The sequence below is a fragment of the Sorex fumeus genome, unplaced genomic scaffold (genome assembly GCF_029834395.1).
Source record: "Sorex fumeus unplaced genomic scaffold, SorFum_2.1 ptg000037l, whole genome shotgun sequence".
Lineage (NCBI taxonomy): Eukaryota > Metazoa > Chordata > Mammalia > Eulipotyphla > Soricidae > Sorex > Sorex fumeus.
Window position 1 is genome coordinate 38,941,795 of NW_026606094.1, and position 16,677 is coordinate 38,958,471.

A 16,677-nucleotide genomic window follows, 5' to 3' on the forward strand; every position below is an offset into this window, starting at 1 on the left:
TATTACACACTAATCCCCTGTATAAAATATCTTTTCATTTATTACGTCCATCTTTCTATTCTCTTGAACATATCACTTAGTTATTTTAAAGTTTTCATTGATTATGAATATTTGGATTATTGTTCCATCAGTTGTTCTTGCTCTCTTATAGTTTAGTTTTATCAGCATATCTATAATTTTTGTTAAATGTGAAACATGTGGACTGGAGCGATAGCACAGCGGGTAGGGTGTTTGCCTTGCACGTGGCCGACCCAGGTTTGATTCCGGTTTGACCCGGAGAGCTGGGCAAGCTACTGAGAGTATCCCACCCACACGGCAGAGCCTGGCAAGCTCCCCGTGGCATACTAGATATGCCAAAAACAGTAACAGGTCTCACAATGGGTACGTTAAAAGTGCCCACTCCAGATCGATGAACAATGGAAGGACAGTGCTACAGTGAAATAAGTTTAATTTTTTTAGCACACTTATTATTCTTTTAGTACTTAATTTTTTGTCAAAAGTGTTCATAAGAACATAAAATATGGGATAAGGAGACCACAGCTGAGTACATAGAAGGAATATACAACTCAGTCTGAAAAAAACTGGCCTAAAGCACATTAATTTCTTGGTCTACAGGAAAGGCTAGTACTCACAATCCTTTTCCTTTAGAGTGATGACCAATCACCTTCATTTAGTCAAAGGTTGTGTGCAGTGGAGGCTGGATTTTGACTCTAGGAAATCTTGAAAAATCTTTAATTTACTTTTGGTCCTTAGGGCTTTAAAAACAAGGTTTTGTTTCTTTTCCACTACACTTTATCTGGTGCTAAATTATTACTTTGTTTTTTATAATAGCCAAATGCTGCTGCTGCCTCTGCTGCTAACTCCTCCTCCTCCTCCTCCTCGCCCTCCTCCTCCGCCGCATTCCCCACTCCCTATTCCCCACTCCCCACTCCGCACCTTCTTTCCCCCATCCCCAGCCATGCTATGTTTGAAGCCTTCCCAAGTTTCCTTCAAAGGTTTCCCTGGTTTTTTGTTTGTTTGTTTTTTAATTTTTATGTCACTGATTAGCAACGTTCAGTGGACGCCAAATCCTGCCAGCATTCAGAATTAGCAACACAGCTGACAAAAAATAACGGTAGGGTCAGCTTCCCCTTCTCCAGAGTCAAAGCTACTGTAATTCCATCAGCTTTCTGCTGATCTTAAACGTGATTTCTGTAGTTCTTCACAGTTTTTCTAGTTGTATTCAGTGGGAACACGAGTTGAACCACTGTTTATCCTAAATAAAAGTGAAAGTCTGTTTCCACATTTTAAATCTTCTTCCCCTGTTTTAATTTATGCGTCTATCCAACTATATTTTATATTGCCTCATAATTAACTTCAAGTATTTTGTAGACTAGATTTTATTAATAATTGCATGTATCATATTGCAGTCTGATTATCTTTCATTCTCTTCTACTAGAATATTTTCTGATGTTACTTTTGGGCCACACCTGGTGATAGGTAGCTAGATAGGAGTAATTTGCCTTCTGAAAAAAAATTTTTTTATATTGGCAGGCAAGAGCAGGATATAAATGATTAAACAGATCTGGGAACTGTTCTTTTTCTTTTACTATGATAATATTTTAAATGCTTTATTTTCCTTAAATTATTATTATACTAGATCTAATATAAAATTGTCTCTGATATATACTTTGCGATATTTGGACTTGGTTTTTGTTTTAGTTTTAAAGTCACAATTTAAATTAAAATTTAAATCTCTGCATCTTGCCATTTTAGGATTTTGTCGGCTAGTGTATTCTGTTTCAGAAGATGGAGCTATAATCTACTGATAACGCAATAAACCCATTTGGTTAGCTACTGATTGATCTTCCTGTGGCTCTTGATGGTACAAAAAATGGTGCTGTCCCACAAGGCTCAATCTATAACAACATGTTATTAATCTCTTATATAAGGGCTTACTGACTCCTGGGTGAAATACATCAATCTTCACCCTTTCCTCCAAGGAAACATTTTTGAAATATTTTTAGCAGATTATTCATAACAAGCAATACAAAATACGTTATTTAAATTCTGCTTTGGGAGTTGGTGTGGAAACATTCATAATATGGTGGTGGGAAGGTGTAATGGTGGTGGGATTGGTGTTGGAATATTAAATGTAATGATTTTTTATGAACTTTAAAAAATAAAATAAAATTTAAAAAATGGTGCTATCCTTAATTTTCTATTTCTGTTACAACTTGATAAAGTAGCTTATTTGCTAGGTTTATTATTATTATTATTATTATTATTATTCCTAGAGGACAATACTGATCAGTATCTTGTTAGACTACTATAGAAATTGAGTTCTAATATGACTCCTTTTTGATGAAATAAGCACTTTTGTTATTTTGTTCTTTAAATATAATTTCAGTTTCTTAGGTGCATAGTTTTTTATTTCACACTTGTGAAAGAGATCATTCTGTGTCTGCCCCTTTTCCTCTAACCTTACTCAACATGATACTTACCAGATCCATCCATGAAGCAACAAATTGCATATTTTTATTTTTTTCTAGCTTAGAAGGGTGCTACTATCTTGAATATTATTGGGAATTGTTTTCCTATTCTATGCTACCTAATAAAACTAAGAGAAACTTAAAACCACAAAAAACAAAAGTCAAGTGTCCAGCAATATTCTCCCAGGAAATGATACAAGTATTGCTTGTGTCAAAATTTGTATGGAACAACAAAAAAGTGGCAAAAGCAATACTGAAAAAATGATGAGAGGCATCCTGCTTCATGACTTCAAACTATACTGCAAAATTATATTAATCAAAGTAATGGTATTAGAATAAATGAAGACACATAGAATAATGGGTTAGATTTGAGAACTCAAATAAATCCTGACATGTATGGAAAGTTAATCAAAGTAATGGTATTAGAATAAATGAAGACACATAGAATAATGGGTTAGATTTGAGAACTCAAATAAATCCTGACATGTATGGAGAGTTAGATTGTATTACTCTCTTACACCAGCACCGAAGTTAACTTAAAATACATTGAAGAAATACTATAGCGAGTGTAGAGTATATAGTAGTGCCTTGCACATGGCTGACTGGGGTTCAATCCCATATCATCCCGTGGGCCCTGGCCAAAGGAATGCCTGAGCATAGAGCCAGAAGTAAACCCTGAGTATAGCTGGGAATAATCCAGAACAACGAAAATTTCACTGAAAACATGTATTAGGGGCTGGAGTGATAGTACAGCGGGTAGGGCATTTCCCTTGCACGTGACTGACCTGGGTTCGATTCCCAGTATCCCATATTGTCTCCTAAGCACTACCTGGAGTAATTCCTGAGTGAAAGCCAGGAGTAACCACTGTGCATCGCCAGGTGTGACCCAAAAAAGACTAAAAAATATATTAGACCCCAAATCATAAAATACATTGAGGAAGACTATAGATAAAATGGGCTGGAGCGATAGCACAGCAGTAGGGCATTTGCCTTGTGCGCAGCCAGCCCAGCCTAGCCAGGTTCAATTCCTCCGCCCCTCTTGGAGAGCCCGGCAAGCTACTGAGAGTATCTCACCCGCACGGCAGAGCCTGGCAAGCTCCCTGTGAGTATTCAGTATGCCAAACACAGTAGCAGCAAGTCTCAAAATGGAGACGTTACTGGGCCCTCTTGAGCAAATTGATGAACAACAGGAGGACAGTGCTACAGTGCTATAGGTAAAAACTTCATGATACTGGCGGCTTCAGTGTTCCTGGGGATTTGAATATCAGCAACAAGGAGTAGAGCACATGTTTGCATGCTGGAGCACCAGGATCAATTCCCCCATGCCTCCTGGTCCTGAGACCATTGCCAGGAGGGACTCTTGAGCACTGATCCAGTAGTAGCCCTCACACAGGATATGGCCCCCAAACAGCACTAAAGAAATGCATCATGAGGGTAGATTACAGTGGATAGGGCACTTGCCAAGTGTGGCCCACAAGCAGACAAAAAAAATACATCCTATTAAATGGGAGAGAATATTTCCATACCTTATATCTCATAGAGGGCTGCTATCCACGTTATAAGGTAAAGGCCCCCCGTTGATCGTCGATTTGCTCGAGCGGGCCCAGTAACGTCTCCATTGGAGACTTTGTTGTTACTGTGTCTGGCATATCGAATACTCTCGGTAGCTTGCCGGGCTCTCCGAGAGGGGCGGAGGAATCAAACTCGGGTCGGCCATGTTGGCCGCTTGTAAGGCGAACGCCCTACCCGCTGTGCTATCGCTCCATCCACGTTATATCCATGTTAAAATTTAACAACAAGCACACCCACACAATGGGGAGAACTGAACAAGGAAGATACAGCAAGCTCACCAAGGAAGACATAAACATGGCGAACACACACAGGGAAAAAAAAGATATTTATAATTTACTACAAAAGTGAAAAGCAGAATGATGAGATAAATAAGGCTAGAGACAAAAAAGTATTTGTAAGAGAAGTAGAATAAAAACAAACTCTCATACACTTGTTGGTGGAAATTAAATTGCTCTGTCCTCTGTGGAAACCAGAATAGAGATTTCTTGAAATGTTAGACATCTATCATTATCATAGCACCTAGAAATTCCACTCCTAGATTTTGATCCAAAAAACACAGAAATGCTAATTGAAAAGGTATTTGCACAGTTATGTTCATTACAGCAGCATTTACAATAGCCAAGATTTGGGAACAATATATGTGTCCAATAACAGATAACTGTATTTTAAAAAATGTGTTAAAAACATGTATACGCAACAATTGTCAGGCTATTAGAAAAGATGAAATCTTGCTTTTTGCTCCAACAAAGATGAAATTGGAGAGGGTTCATGTTAGGCAAAGTAAGTAGGAAGGAGAAAGACAAATACCGGATGAAAAAACAAAGCAAGGGAACAGACAAAATCCAACAAAAACAAACCCTTAGATTAGCTGAGGTTATGAGAGGAGGTGCAGTGTGAGCACAAAGATTGAAGGGGATTCAGGGGACACTGGTGGATATTTACACTTTGGTCCCGGGCATGATATAGTAACCTTACACTCCTAAAACATTTATACTCTTGTAAGGCAGTGTTGCCTCAGTAAAGTAACAAAAACAAATAGAATGGTGATGGTCTCATTAAGAATCTGCTGTTTCAGAAGACTAAAGGGAACAAAAAAGAATATTCAGAATGGAAAGTATTGCCCCTTACAAAAATGCATATTCAGTTCCATTTAGCTTTGGGCAAAGAAAAGATTTGAGATGATTTTTTTTTTTTTACGCAAAACTCTTGTGTGTAGCCTCAAACCCACCAAACCTGGACACATTCATGTCAGTCATCTTCAATTTAGAGCCATTCTGATAGATGGCTACTAAAATTATAATCTTTTTTTGAGACAATACAGAGAAAACCTGAATGAATTTTCTCCCTCTTGAGAAAATGCTGGGAGCAAGGTACCATCTGGTAGTCATATACAAATTTGTTGTTGTATAAGAATTTATCATGTCCTTTCAAGAAAAATAAAGTGCCTCCAAAAATAAAGTTCAGGAAAATAATATTTCCATTAACCACAGTATTAAAGATATTTGCAAAAATCTAAAACAGTGCTGTCAATTTTGTTTTAGACAATGCAGTTTTTATTTTATTTATTTTGGTTTTGGGTCTACACCCAGCAGTACTTAGGACTTACTCCTGGCTTTGCACTCAAGTGGGATTTAGGGCACCACATGGGGTACTGGGGATTAAGCCCAGGTTGGCTGCATGTAAGGCAAACACCCTACCCAGTATACTATAGCTTTGGCCCAAAAGTGTAATTTTCATAAAAACATATTTACTGCACTGTTGTAAAACAATTGCTTATAATAAGGCAGGCAGCTCTCCCACAGTTTTAGCATGTAGTTTGGAATATTCAGTAGCCAATATGTCTCAGTTTTAGTTACTACAATTTAGATAACACCATCCCACAACAGCCAGTTTCACTACCATTATGTATTAATTGTGAGTAGTTAAAGTCAACTTTTGCTTCTAGCTTTATTCCACAAACCACTGTGTAATAAGCATTCATCATGATCAGTTAATAATCACATTACTTAAAAGTTATCATTGATCTCTACTCATGCTGTTAGTTTGTGCATGAAAACAGTTGTTCACAATAATTCATTACTTTTAATATTCAAACACCAATCCCATTGCACCTTCCAACCACCATATTTCTAATGTTTCCACCCCAAATCACAAACCATGCCCCCAAAGCATAATAATTATGAAATACGAAATAATTTTGTATAGAGGAAAGTGTGTGAAATTGTTGTATAAACTTAGATATTTTATTAAAAGAAAGAATTGAAAGAATTAATTGGCCAATAAGATAGGCAATAAAGCAACTGAAAGTGGTAATACTGAAAATAAAAATTCAAGATAAATGGAGTTTTATAATTTTGACGCTGTTCCTACTCAAGGGAATTTAGATATGTGGATAGAGGAATTTAGTGAAGCTGGACATGCTTCACTAAATTAGCAACATGCTTGTGACGAAAAGGATGAGGATATCTCAGAGAAAAGGCAAACCACTTCACATTTATAGGGCATCTCAGATTTTCTCAGTTTTGAAAGTGCAAAGGATATAATGTTGGAAACTGATGCAAACTTAGAAAGGAATATGACAACTTTCCAAGACATAGAAAATATACTCATCCTGCTTTTGAAGTTATGAAATGATATGCAAACATAGTTCAAACTGCTTACAACATGTTTTGTTTTCTAGGTTTAATTCTTGGTGTTTCTCATATTTTAAATAACTATGTGTACTAAATGTAGTTTAATATGTTATAATGCCCCTACATATTATAACAAGCTGGGAAAAAAGCATTTACTGTTTGGACAGAAATTTTTAAGTGTTGCAGAACAATTGTAATTACATTCTGCCAACAACATTCTGCCTGACTCCAACATGCACATTAATGACTACCATGCAAAATGAAGACTTGCCTGTACTTAAGACCTTTCTGTTTATTTTCTAATACAGTAAATATAGCTATAATCCATAAAGGACATCTTTTTGTACTTCCCTTTATGCTCAGAGCATGCATTTTTCTCTCCTGAAAATTTAGCAAGTAGTTTGTACTTCTCTATCACTCTCTAGATTTATGTTTCTAATTATTTTACAGCTTTCATTCCCTTCTCTTTATCCACCATCTTTACTAAGACACTCATCTATTACCCTTCATAGTATATGACAGCAGAGGGATTGCATGAGGTAAATACATGTGACAGATTGTTTCGATGGTGGTTATATAAATATACCCATGTTAAAACCATAACTTTCTTGTCTTGCCACAATGTCAGGAATTAAATATTTCCTTATCATTTCTTTCAAATTTAATGCTTACAGATAAATCAAGATCTTGATGCATACCATATTGGGGGATGTAGTTGTAGGGCAGCAGAGCGCTTGCCTTGAATATGTGAGGCCCTGGTTCAATTACCTGGTACCATATATCCAAAAAGAACTTGATAAATAGCATTTGAGGCATTGTTACAAGTGCTAAATAAGATATAAACACATCTAAAGTAAGCAGACTTGAAGAAATTTGTATTTTAGATAGAGATAGACGATGCTATCTCAGCAGTAAAAGAAATTGTAATTTTTTCTAAGGGAACTACAAATAAAATGCCATGTTATGTGAGGGTTATACAAGAGGATAAATCTTTCTTGAGTCGATGGCATATGTAAGTCAAAAATAATGGCATTTAAATAAGGGGGAAATATGAAATGCTGCACATGTGTAACTGAGCTCCAGGAGCCTGAGTGGTGGTACAATGGGTAGGGTAAAATCAATTTGGTTTCGATCCCTGGCATTCCATATGGTCGCCCAAATCCCATCAGTAGTGATTCCTGAGTGTAGAGCCAGATGTATGCCCCAAATCAAAATAGAGGTCCAACTATTTGTATTGAGCCTCCAAACTTCTTAAAGCATTTTAACTTGACACTTCTAATTCTTATGGACACGAGTACAACTTTTGAGTATTTTTTTCTTATCTGATTGTTCTGACTACTTTTCAGTATTTTGGACTTACTGGCATCTATTTAAACTTGTTATTTTCATGATTGTGAAGGCAGCCTCAGTGTGCTTTATATATATATACATATATATATATTATATAGGCGGGAGTGATAGCACAGCATGTAGGGCGTTTGCCTTGCACGTGGCCAACCAGCCGACCTGGGTTCAATTCCTCCACCCCTCTTGGAGAGCCCAGCAAGCTACTAAGAGTATTCTGCCCGCACCGCAGAGCCTGGCAAGCTCCCTGTGGCGTATTTAATATGCCAAAAACAGTATCAACAAGTCTCACAACGGAGACGTTACTGGTGCCCGCTCGAGCATATCTATGAACAACGGGAGGACAGTGCTACAGTGCTATGTATAATAGATATGCAAGTATAAAACATATATGTAAAAAATTACATGATAAAATGGAATAAACAGGAATTTTCAAAATATGTCATCAGGTATACAGCATTCTATAGTACTTCCCCAAATTAAGTTCATTGCAAAATTAAGTTTTTCCTACTTAGATAAATGAATAAATTTTGCTTCAAAAGAAATTACAATCTTTTTTCTTTCTTTGTCTTTTTAACAGATTTTCTGTGAAGACCCTGATTGATCGGTCTTGCTTTGAGACAATTGATGATTCTTCTCCTGAATTTAATAATTTTGCAGCTATTTTGGAACAGATTTTAAGTCACCGGCTAAAAGGTAATAGAACTGATACATGTCTTTATGGGTTTTGGGTGTGTGTCGGGGCGTGGTTGGGCAACACCCATCAGTGTTCAGGGTTTACTTGGATCTTTGGATTCTTTCCATGTGTTGCTCAGGGGATCATATGTGATACCAGGGACGAAACCAGGGTCAACTACACCCTAATTCCTATGCTGTCTCTTTCATCATTATATTTTTTGGTTCTTTCAAAATCTGTTTTTCAATAAAATTGAAATTCTAGAAACCACTTTGTTATACTTTAAATAGGTATACCACATCTTGAGAAACATAACAGCCATTTTAGAATGCCTAATCTTTTGGCCTATGTCCATGGAAACAAATTTAAACTTAAACCTTACCAGATGCATTTATAATGTTGAGTGTATAAATTGCCCATATAAGGAGCAGAATAACTTTCCACAGTAACTAAAATAAAATCTTAAAAGGTAACCTATCTTCACGGGTTATTTTACTGAGGACATTTTACTCAGTTTACAAAGGAACATTCAGGCATTAGTGTATTTGAAAAATCTATACTTCATTAAACTGAAGAATCTTTGAATACCTTCGAGGTGGTCTACTTTAGTTCTCTTAAAATAAATCAGCAAATATATTTATCTTAGAAGCATAAATCTCTTAAAATGCAAAAGTGAAGATAAGAGCTATGTTCTCTCAGAAATATAAAATATTTTAAAGTTAAAAAGATACTTCTCTAGGATGTATGGTGCCGCCAACAGATCAGACCATACCTGTGGGGCGAGTGCATCAGCAGCCTGATGGTGCTTTCAGACTTCCTGACACCCCAAAATTGCCTTTGTGCCTTTGGCCAGACCACAACAACTTGGGACCACGTTTACCAAGAAATTAAATGGCCAAAAGTTAGGTTTGTGTGAGCCATACCCACAAACCACCTCTGGCTAAGCTAGACAAGCTTATTTATTGGCCTTATTTCAGAGACCATAGATAAATCTTGAAAAAGATCAAAAGCCACAGTTAATCTCAGACCTGCATATGACTGAACAGACTGAGGTAAATCGGAAGGGGGCAAGTTGGCCTGTGACTGCCCAGGCAGAGTACCCGACCACTTGCTTCCACAATCCAAAATCACCGCCATACCCCCAGCCTGACTCCACCATCTCAGGATTGACCGCACCAAGATATAATCTGCTGAAAATTCAGAGACCCATAAATAAATCTCGAAAGAGATCAAAAGCTAGAATTTTCAGCAATATTTCATATTTCTGAGAGAACACAGCTTTTATCTTCACTTTTGCATTTTAAGAGATTTATGCTTCTGAGATAAATATGTGACTGAAATTTCTAGGCTTTCTCAGAGTTTGGATGGGCTACCACTCCCACTTCCCAGTACACATGGAGGCTTTGGCAGTCACCCCCATGAACCAACTCCTGAGCCACCCTGTAAACTCTACTACTGGCCTTGCTTCACAGCCACAGTCACAGTCCTCCCGTTGTTCATCGATTTGCTCGAGCGGGCCCAGTAACGTCTCCATTGGAGACTTTTGTTACTGTGTTTGGCATACGAATACGTCACGGGTAGCTTGCCAGGCTCTGCCGTGCGGGCGAGATACTCTCAGTAGCTTGCCGGGCTCTCTGAGAGGGGCGGAGGAATCGAACTCGGGTCGGCCATGTTGGCTGCGTGCAAGGCCTTGCTTCAGAGACCCATAAATCTCGAAAGAGATAAAAAAATAGAGACACAGTAGTGAGTCCTGGAAGACATCACAGAGACGGAGATCTCTCCGGGCCCTATCCTGAGACAATTTTACCAGGTTGGAGCAGGTGCAATCTCACTGCTTACCCCGGTTGGAATCCTGGTGACCAGGAGCTTCCACAAGCAAGGCCCAGGTATGTGGGCTCCAGGACTAAATCTCCATGCTGCATGGCGGCAGAGGTGCTGGACTGTCCCTCCCCGGCTCCCCCACCTGCTCATCAGCCTGATTGTCACCCCAGCAATGTGCCTCTGGGTGGCATCTTAACACACCAGCAGCCCTCGTCCAGAGATGCCCAATTGAATCCTGAAATGGATTAGTGCTCTACAGAAATGTCTCTGGAACCCAACCATTTACAATCTAGGATTCCAGAAGTGCGTGGCTGCGACACCCAAGATATTTAAAATGAGCAGTGGACAATAAATGATCTAGCATCTGCCCCTGGCAGGCAGGCTTGAATGGTGCTGGGAAAATTCAAGCAAAGCATAATGCCCAAAAGTAGAGAGTATTGGGGAAATTGCTTGCCACTGTGGCAGGGTGAGGACTGAGATAGTGAGTGAAGGATATAGTGGGGACACTGGTGGTGGACAGTGTGCACTGGTTGAGGAATGAGTGTTCGATCGTTGTATGGCTGAATTTTGAACATGAAAGCTTTGTAACTATCTCACGTTGATTCAATTAAAAAAAGTAATGTTGAGTTCATGCCTAATTCAATCAGCTTAATCAATAGCTGAATAAATAGCAGTACTCCTACAAAAAAAGGGAAAAAAAGATACATTTCTAAAGTAGAGTTGATGACTTCAGTATGTGTGCAGCATAAATCTTAGCAATAACAAGCAGTAATCAACCACATTAATCTATCTGGTAGTCCCAAAGGAAACTTGATCAGCAATAGTTTTACTTAAGACTTTTTTCACTTGAAATGGAGGTAGGGAGTTGGTGGAGAGAAGTGGACACTGATGAACATTGTATGCCTGAAACCAAATTATGAATAACTTTGTAATTTTTTGGAGACTAAATTAAAAGATATATAGATATATGGTGGTGGGAGCAAGCAGAGAAGCTCTGTCCCTGGGTCCGCCGAGCCTGGAGTCCAAGGTCTCAGAGAGTTCCGCTTATCTTGTTCTGTGGGTCTTCAGTTGTGCGTGGGTCTCAGCCGGAGCTGCCGCGCGGGTCCAGAAAGCGTCCTGGAGTGTGGCGACGGCTGGGTAGTGGAAGTCGTGTCCACTGAATTGGGCACTCCGAATGCAACAGCTATGTCTACCTAGGTCGAGAGGTCAACATGACAAATGACCTGGCACCCGAGCTGTGCAGGAGGAAGAGAGCGGCTTGGAACGCCTTCAAGAACGTCGAAGAAATAGCTAAGAGGACGAAGAACCTCCGGCTCCGGGCACATCTCTTTGATTCCACTGTTCTTCCTGCATTAACATATGCCTCAGAGACCTGGGCCCTACGCAAACAAGATGAGAACGCCATTCAGGTCTCCCAAAGAAGAATAGAAAGAGCTCTGCTTGGAATATCACGTTTCACTCAAATGAGAGAACGAATCCGGAGTTCTGACATCCGTCGACGATCAAGGATCAGGGACGCTGTCTCATTTGCCAAGGTGTCGAAAATCAGATGGGCTGGTCACGTAATGAGATTTAAAGACGACCGTTGGACTAGAGCTGTTACTGATTGGATTCCACGGGATGTCAAGAGACCGCGTGGCCGCCCACCTACCAGATGGTCAGACTTCTTCGTCAAGATCATGAACGATCGGTTTGAGGCCCTTCATGTTCCCGGAGCGAACAGATGCCATTGGGCTACACTAGCACGCGACAGGGACAAATGGAGACGTTACTGGCGCCCGCTCGAGCAAATCGACGACTAACGGGAAGTTAAGTGATTAAGTGATAGATATATATTTTACTTCAAGGCAAAAATTTTAAGATTAAGAAACTAAAGTATCACAGTGTTACTATATAGTTTTAAATCAGTAGTTTGTTTTGGTAATTTATGAAATAACAAACAAACATTTAATTGGAAAATTATACCTGTTCTTAAAATTGTAATGCTAGAAACTTCATTTTTACTATATTTAAATCAGTTAGCCATACCTGTGGGTCCACAAAGGGCTAGACATATTTAAATAGAAGAGAAAAATAAATTTAGTCAACCATTTTCAGCTTAAAAGGATTACATAGAAGTGCAGTGCTTTTTATTAAAAGTTGATTATTTTGCATTTGAAAAGGTTATTTTCATCCTACTTTTGCTCTTTTGTAGTTCCTAAATTTTGTTTTTATTTTTACTATAAAATTTTATTTTTTAATTCCTAAATTTTATTTCAAATATAGTATATTTTATAAGCACTGTAGCACTGTAGCATTGTTCTCCCATTGTTCATCGATTTGCTCGAGCGGGCACCAGTTACTGTTTTTGGCATATTGAATATGTCACGGGAAGCTTGCCAGACTTTGCCGTGCCAATGAGATGCTCTTGGTAGCCTGCCGGGCTCACCGAGAGGGACAGAGGAATCGAACCCAGGTCGGCCATGTTGGCTGCGTTCAAGGCAAATGCCTTACCTGCTGTGCTATCGCTCCAGCTCCATATTTTATAAGAAAATAAATTTTTATAAAAGTTAAGGATGTTAGAGTATGTTGAGATATTGTTGGGGTTAATATATTATATAGGGATCATATATTTAAATTACATAAATATGTAACTAATATTTTTCTGGTAAAAGCACATATAATAAGCTAAATATTAATGTAACTTAATGTTCAATAGTATTTTTATCATAAGGCTTCAATTACCTTGGTTTGGTATACTATTTATTAGATGATTCTTCCACAAAATATATAAACTTTTATCAGTTGGGTTTTGTTGAACTGTCTCTGCTGAGTGATTGGGTGGACTGCTATCACAATAGTAAGTAGGCAATTCTTGCACATCAGTCTGCCATTTACTGAGTAATCTTTCAACAAAATATAGATCATAGAGCTTTAGAAATGCTTCATAGCAATCTAATCTGCGAGTGCTGCTTCTGAGAAGTCAGTGAGTTACTACATTGAGACTAGAATCTCCAGTGAATTCTTAGATAAGATTTCTACTAATGTAGACTATAGACCAAACATGATTGTCACCTATTGCCTCTTTTGCAAAACACAACACCCAATAAGAGAGAGAGAGAGAACAAAAGGGAATGCCCTGCCACAGAGGCAGGGTGGGATGGGGGGGATAGGGGGTGGGAGGGATACTGGGATCCGTGGTGGTGGGAAATGGGCACTGGTGGAGGGATGGGTATTTGATCATTGTATAATTGAAACCCAAGCACACAAATTTGTAAGTCTACAACTGTACCTCATGATGTCTCACTAATAAAAATTTTTTAAAAAATTAAAAATATTAAAAAAAATAAAAATTAAGAAAAAAAGGTTTCTGCTAATGTGAATTAGATATTAAGAAAGATAAGACAGCGAGATTTGTGTCATATATTGAAGCTAGGAGGGCCAGAAATGTGGTTCAACAGGCTTAGTGAATGCTTTACAAGCAGGAGGCCTGGGATTGATCCCCAGCACCACCTGGTCTCCAAATATCAAGGCTGGAAAGAGCCCTTGAGCACCAGTGGCTGTGGCTCCAAAACAGAAACATGAAGCCAGTCTTAATAATCAAAGCATCATTCTACAGAATGTTTCTGTGTATGCAATATTGTGCTTTATTGTGATAGACATGAGCCACAGAAATCTCTGAACTTTCATGATGGGGTATTTAACATTCAGATATCTAGGTAGCATGTATATCTCAATCTTTAGTATGCAGATATATGATAAATTGACTTTATTTTTAAAAATTATCGTTATTTAGATAGCACGCTATGTCCATTTGGTTATGTAACAACTTACCTTTCCAGTGTTTTTCTTTGTATAAATACACCTTAATGGTGTTTAACTAGGGGTCCAAGAGATAGCATAGTGGGTAGGGTGTGGAAAACTTGGTTTCATTCTCAGTCACTCCACATGGTTCCCTGAGCCCCACCAAGAATGATCCCTGAGCACAGAGCCAAGTGTAAACTCTGAGCACCAATAGTGTGCGCTCCCCCAAATTAGAGTGTAACTTGGGGATCAGAGCAATAGTACAGTGGGTAGGGCATTTGCCTTGCATGTGGCAACCTAGGCTGATCCTGGAACCCTAGATGTCCCCCTGAGCCCACCAGGAATGATTCCTGAGCACAAAGCTAAGAGTAAGCCCTGAGCAACGCCAGGTGTGACCCACTTTCCCCCTCCCCCCTAAAAGTGCGTAACTTGGGGGATTAAGATTTACTTTTCTCCACCTTTTATTAGTAAAATTAAGTTACATTGTATTTAAATTTTAGTTGTTTCTAGATAAAGATAAAAATATATAGCCATAGGCACAATATAGGCTATGCTAAGACAGGTAAAGTGCAGAACTAAAACAATTACTACTTATGATCATTTTAAAGTTCCCATTATTGATGATAAGGAGACTTTTAAAATGGCATACATTAATCTTATTTTTAGTAATCCCTCAATAAAACGTTGGTCTTATTTGTCCGGAGTAGAGTTGAGAACTTGGAAATAATGACAGAATGTAAAAATCACAAAGACCTTAGTTTCAATCTCGAGTAGTTTTTGAACTTTTATTTATTTTAAAGTGTAAAATTCTCCTTTTCACCTCCACCTGGTTGGTGAATATCATATTTAGGCAGGGTTGGACAAATCAAGCATATTGGTTTTTCACTTTACTAAAAATCTCTTCTCTGGTGTCTCTGGAGCGATAGCACAGAGGTAGGGCGTTCGCCTTACAAGCGGCCAGCATGGCCTACCCGAGTTCGATTCCTCCGCCCCTCTCGGAGAGCCCGGCAAGCTACAGAGAGTATCTCGCCCGTGCAGCAGAGCCTGGCAAGCTACCCGTGATGTATTCAATATGCCAAACCCAGAAACAACAAAGTCTCCAATGGAGACGTTACTGGGCCCGCTCGAGCAAATTGACCATCAACGGGAGGGCCTTAACCTTTACCTTTTACCTGGTGTCTCTAAATGTAGTAGCCCATTCAATAGTATTTTTGTTAGACTTCCAGTCATCCTTTTAAGATTCTGATATCAGAGAACTTAGGATAATAAAGTAGTCCACCAAAGTTTTGAGCAGTTCAGAATACTAGAAAATTCTTGTGAGTAGGAAGCTAATCTGACTGTTCTTCTAATTTCTTTTGCGTCACTTTTTTCCTAATTGTGAGTCTAATAAACGATATTTCTATTATATAATCATTTCTCCTTGTTTTCCCTCCCCTCATCTAATTAAGGTGCCCTTAGTTGTTTCAGGGCTGGAGTGATAGCACAGCGGTAGGGCGTTCGCCTTACAAGCGGCCAACATGGCCGACCCCAGTTCGATTCCTCCACCCCTCTCGGAGAGCCCGGCGAGCTACTGAGAGTATTCGATATGCCAAACACAGTAACAACAAAGTCTCCAATGGAGACGTTACTGGGCCCGCTCGAGCAAATCAACGATCAACGGGAGGGCCTTTACCTTTTACCCTTTACCTAGTTGTTTCAGTCTTTTAGAACAATAATAATCCTAGTCTTGTGATTTGTTGGTAGTACTGTTAAAATCAGAAACTTGGAACTGAGTAAAGGGCTTTTTATAGATTTATTTCTGTATTATCTAGAACCTAGTATTACATTGACATTTTCATACCCACATCACAATATTTGGTTCCATTTGAGACCAAATACAATCCCAATATTTTATAAAAATTTATTATTACTTGTCTTGTGTTTTAGCTACTAAATTGATCAAACTCAGATTTAACAGTGATTAATGCAGTATTATTTCCATTGTCATCTCCATTAAAGATAATTGATGTGACTGTAAAAATAAAATTTAGGAGTACTTTTACTTTCAGGAAGATGAAATGGATATGTATTTCCCAATTTTTCTGCTCAATATAAACCCCCAGTCTCCAGCGACACAGGGATCACACCTATAAGCCACTCCCTGCCAGTGCCAGATAATCTCACCGGCCACCCTCCAGAACTCATTGGCTACTTCTCCTGGAATGGAGCATAAAATGAGGCTCCCCTAACCATGCCACCGGACTCAGCGCATGTTTTCACTCGGGGCACCCCCTAGTGGACGGTGAGAGCCCTCCCTGCCCCAAGGGACCCAGCCCCAGCAGCTGAGCTCCACTATCCGACTGCTGCCATGCTTTCCGGACACATCATAAGACACTTC

The 16,677-nt window shown here is 39.0% G+C and overlaps 1 protein-coding gene across 2 annotated transcripts in view; it reads left to right on the forward strand.

The window, feature by feature from the left end:
* Window positions 1-16,677, forward strand: part of RUNDC3B (RUN domain containing 3B) — a 146,856-nt gene that overhangs the window by 10,861 nt on the left and 119,318 nt on the right. For both annotated transcript variants that reach the window (XM_056118347.1, XM_056118348.1), the window contains exon 2: window positions 8,601-8,716. In XM_056118347.1, the coding sequence (XP_055974322.1) occupies window positions 8,601-8,716 (116 nt within the window). The remainder of the gene's footprint in view (window positions 1-8,600; window positions 8,717-16,677) is intronic.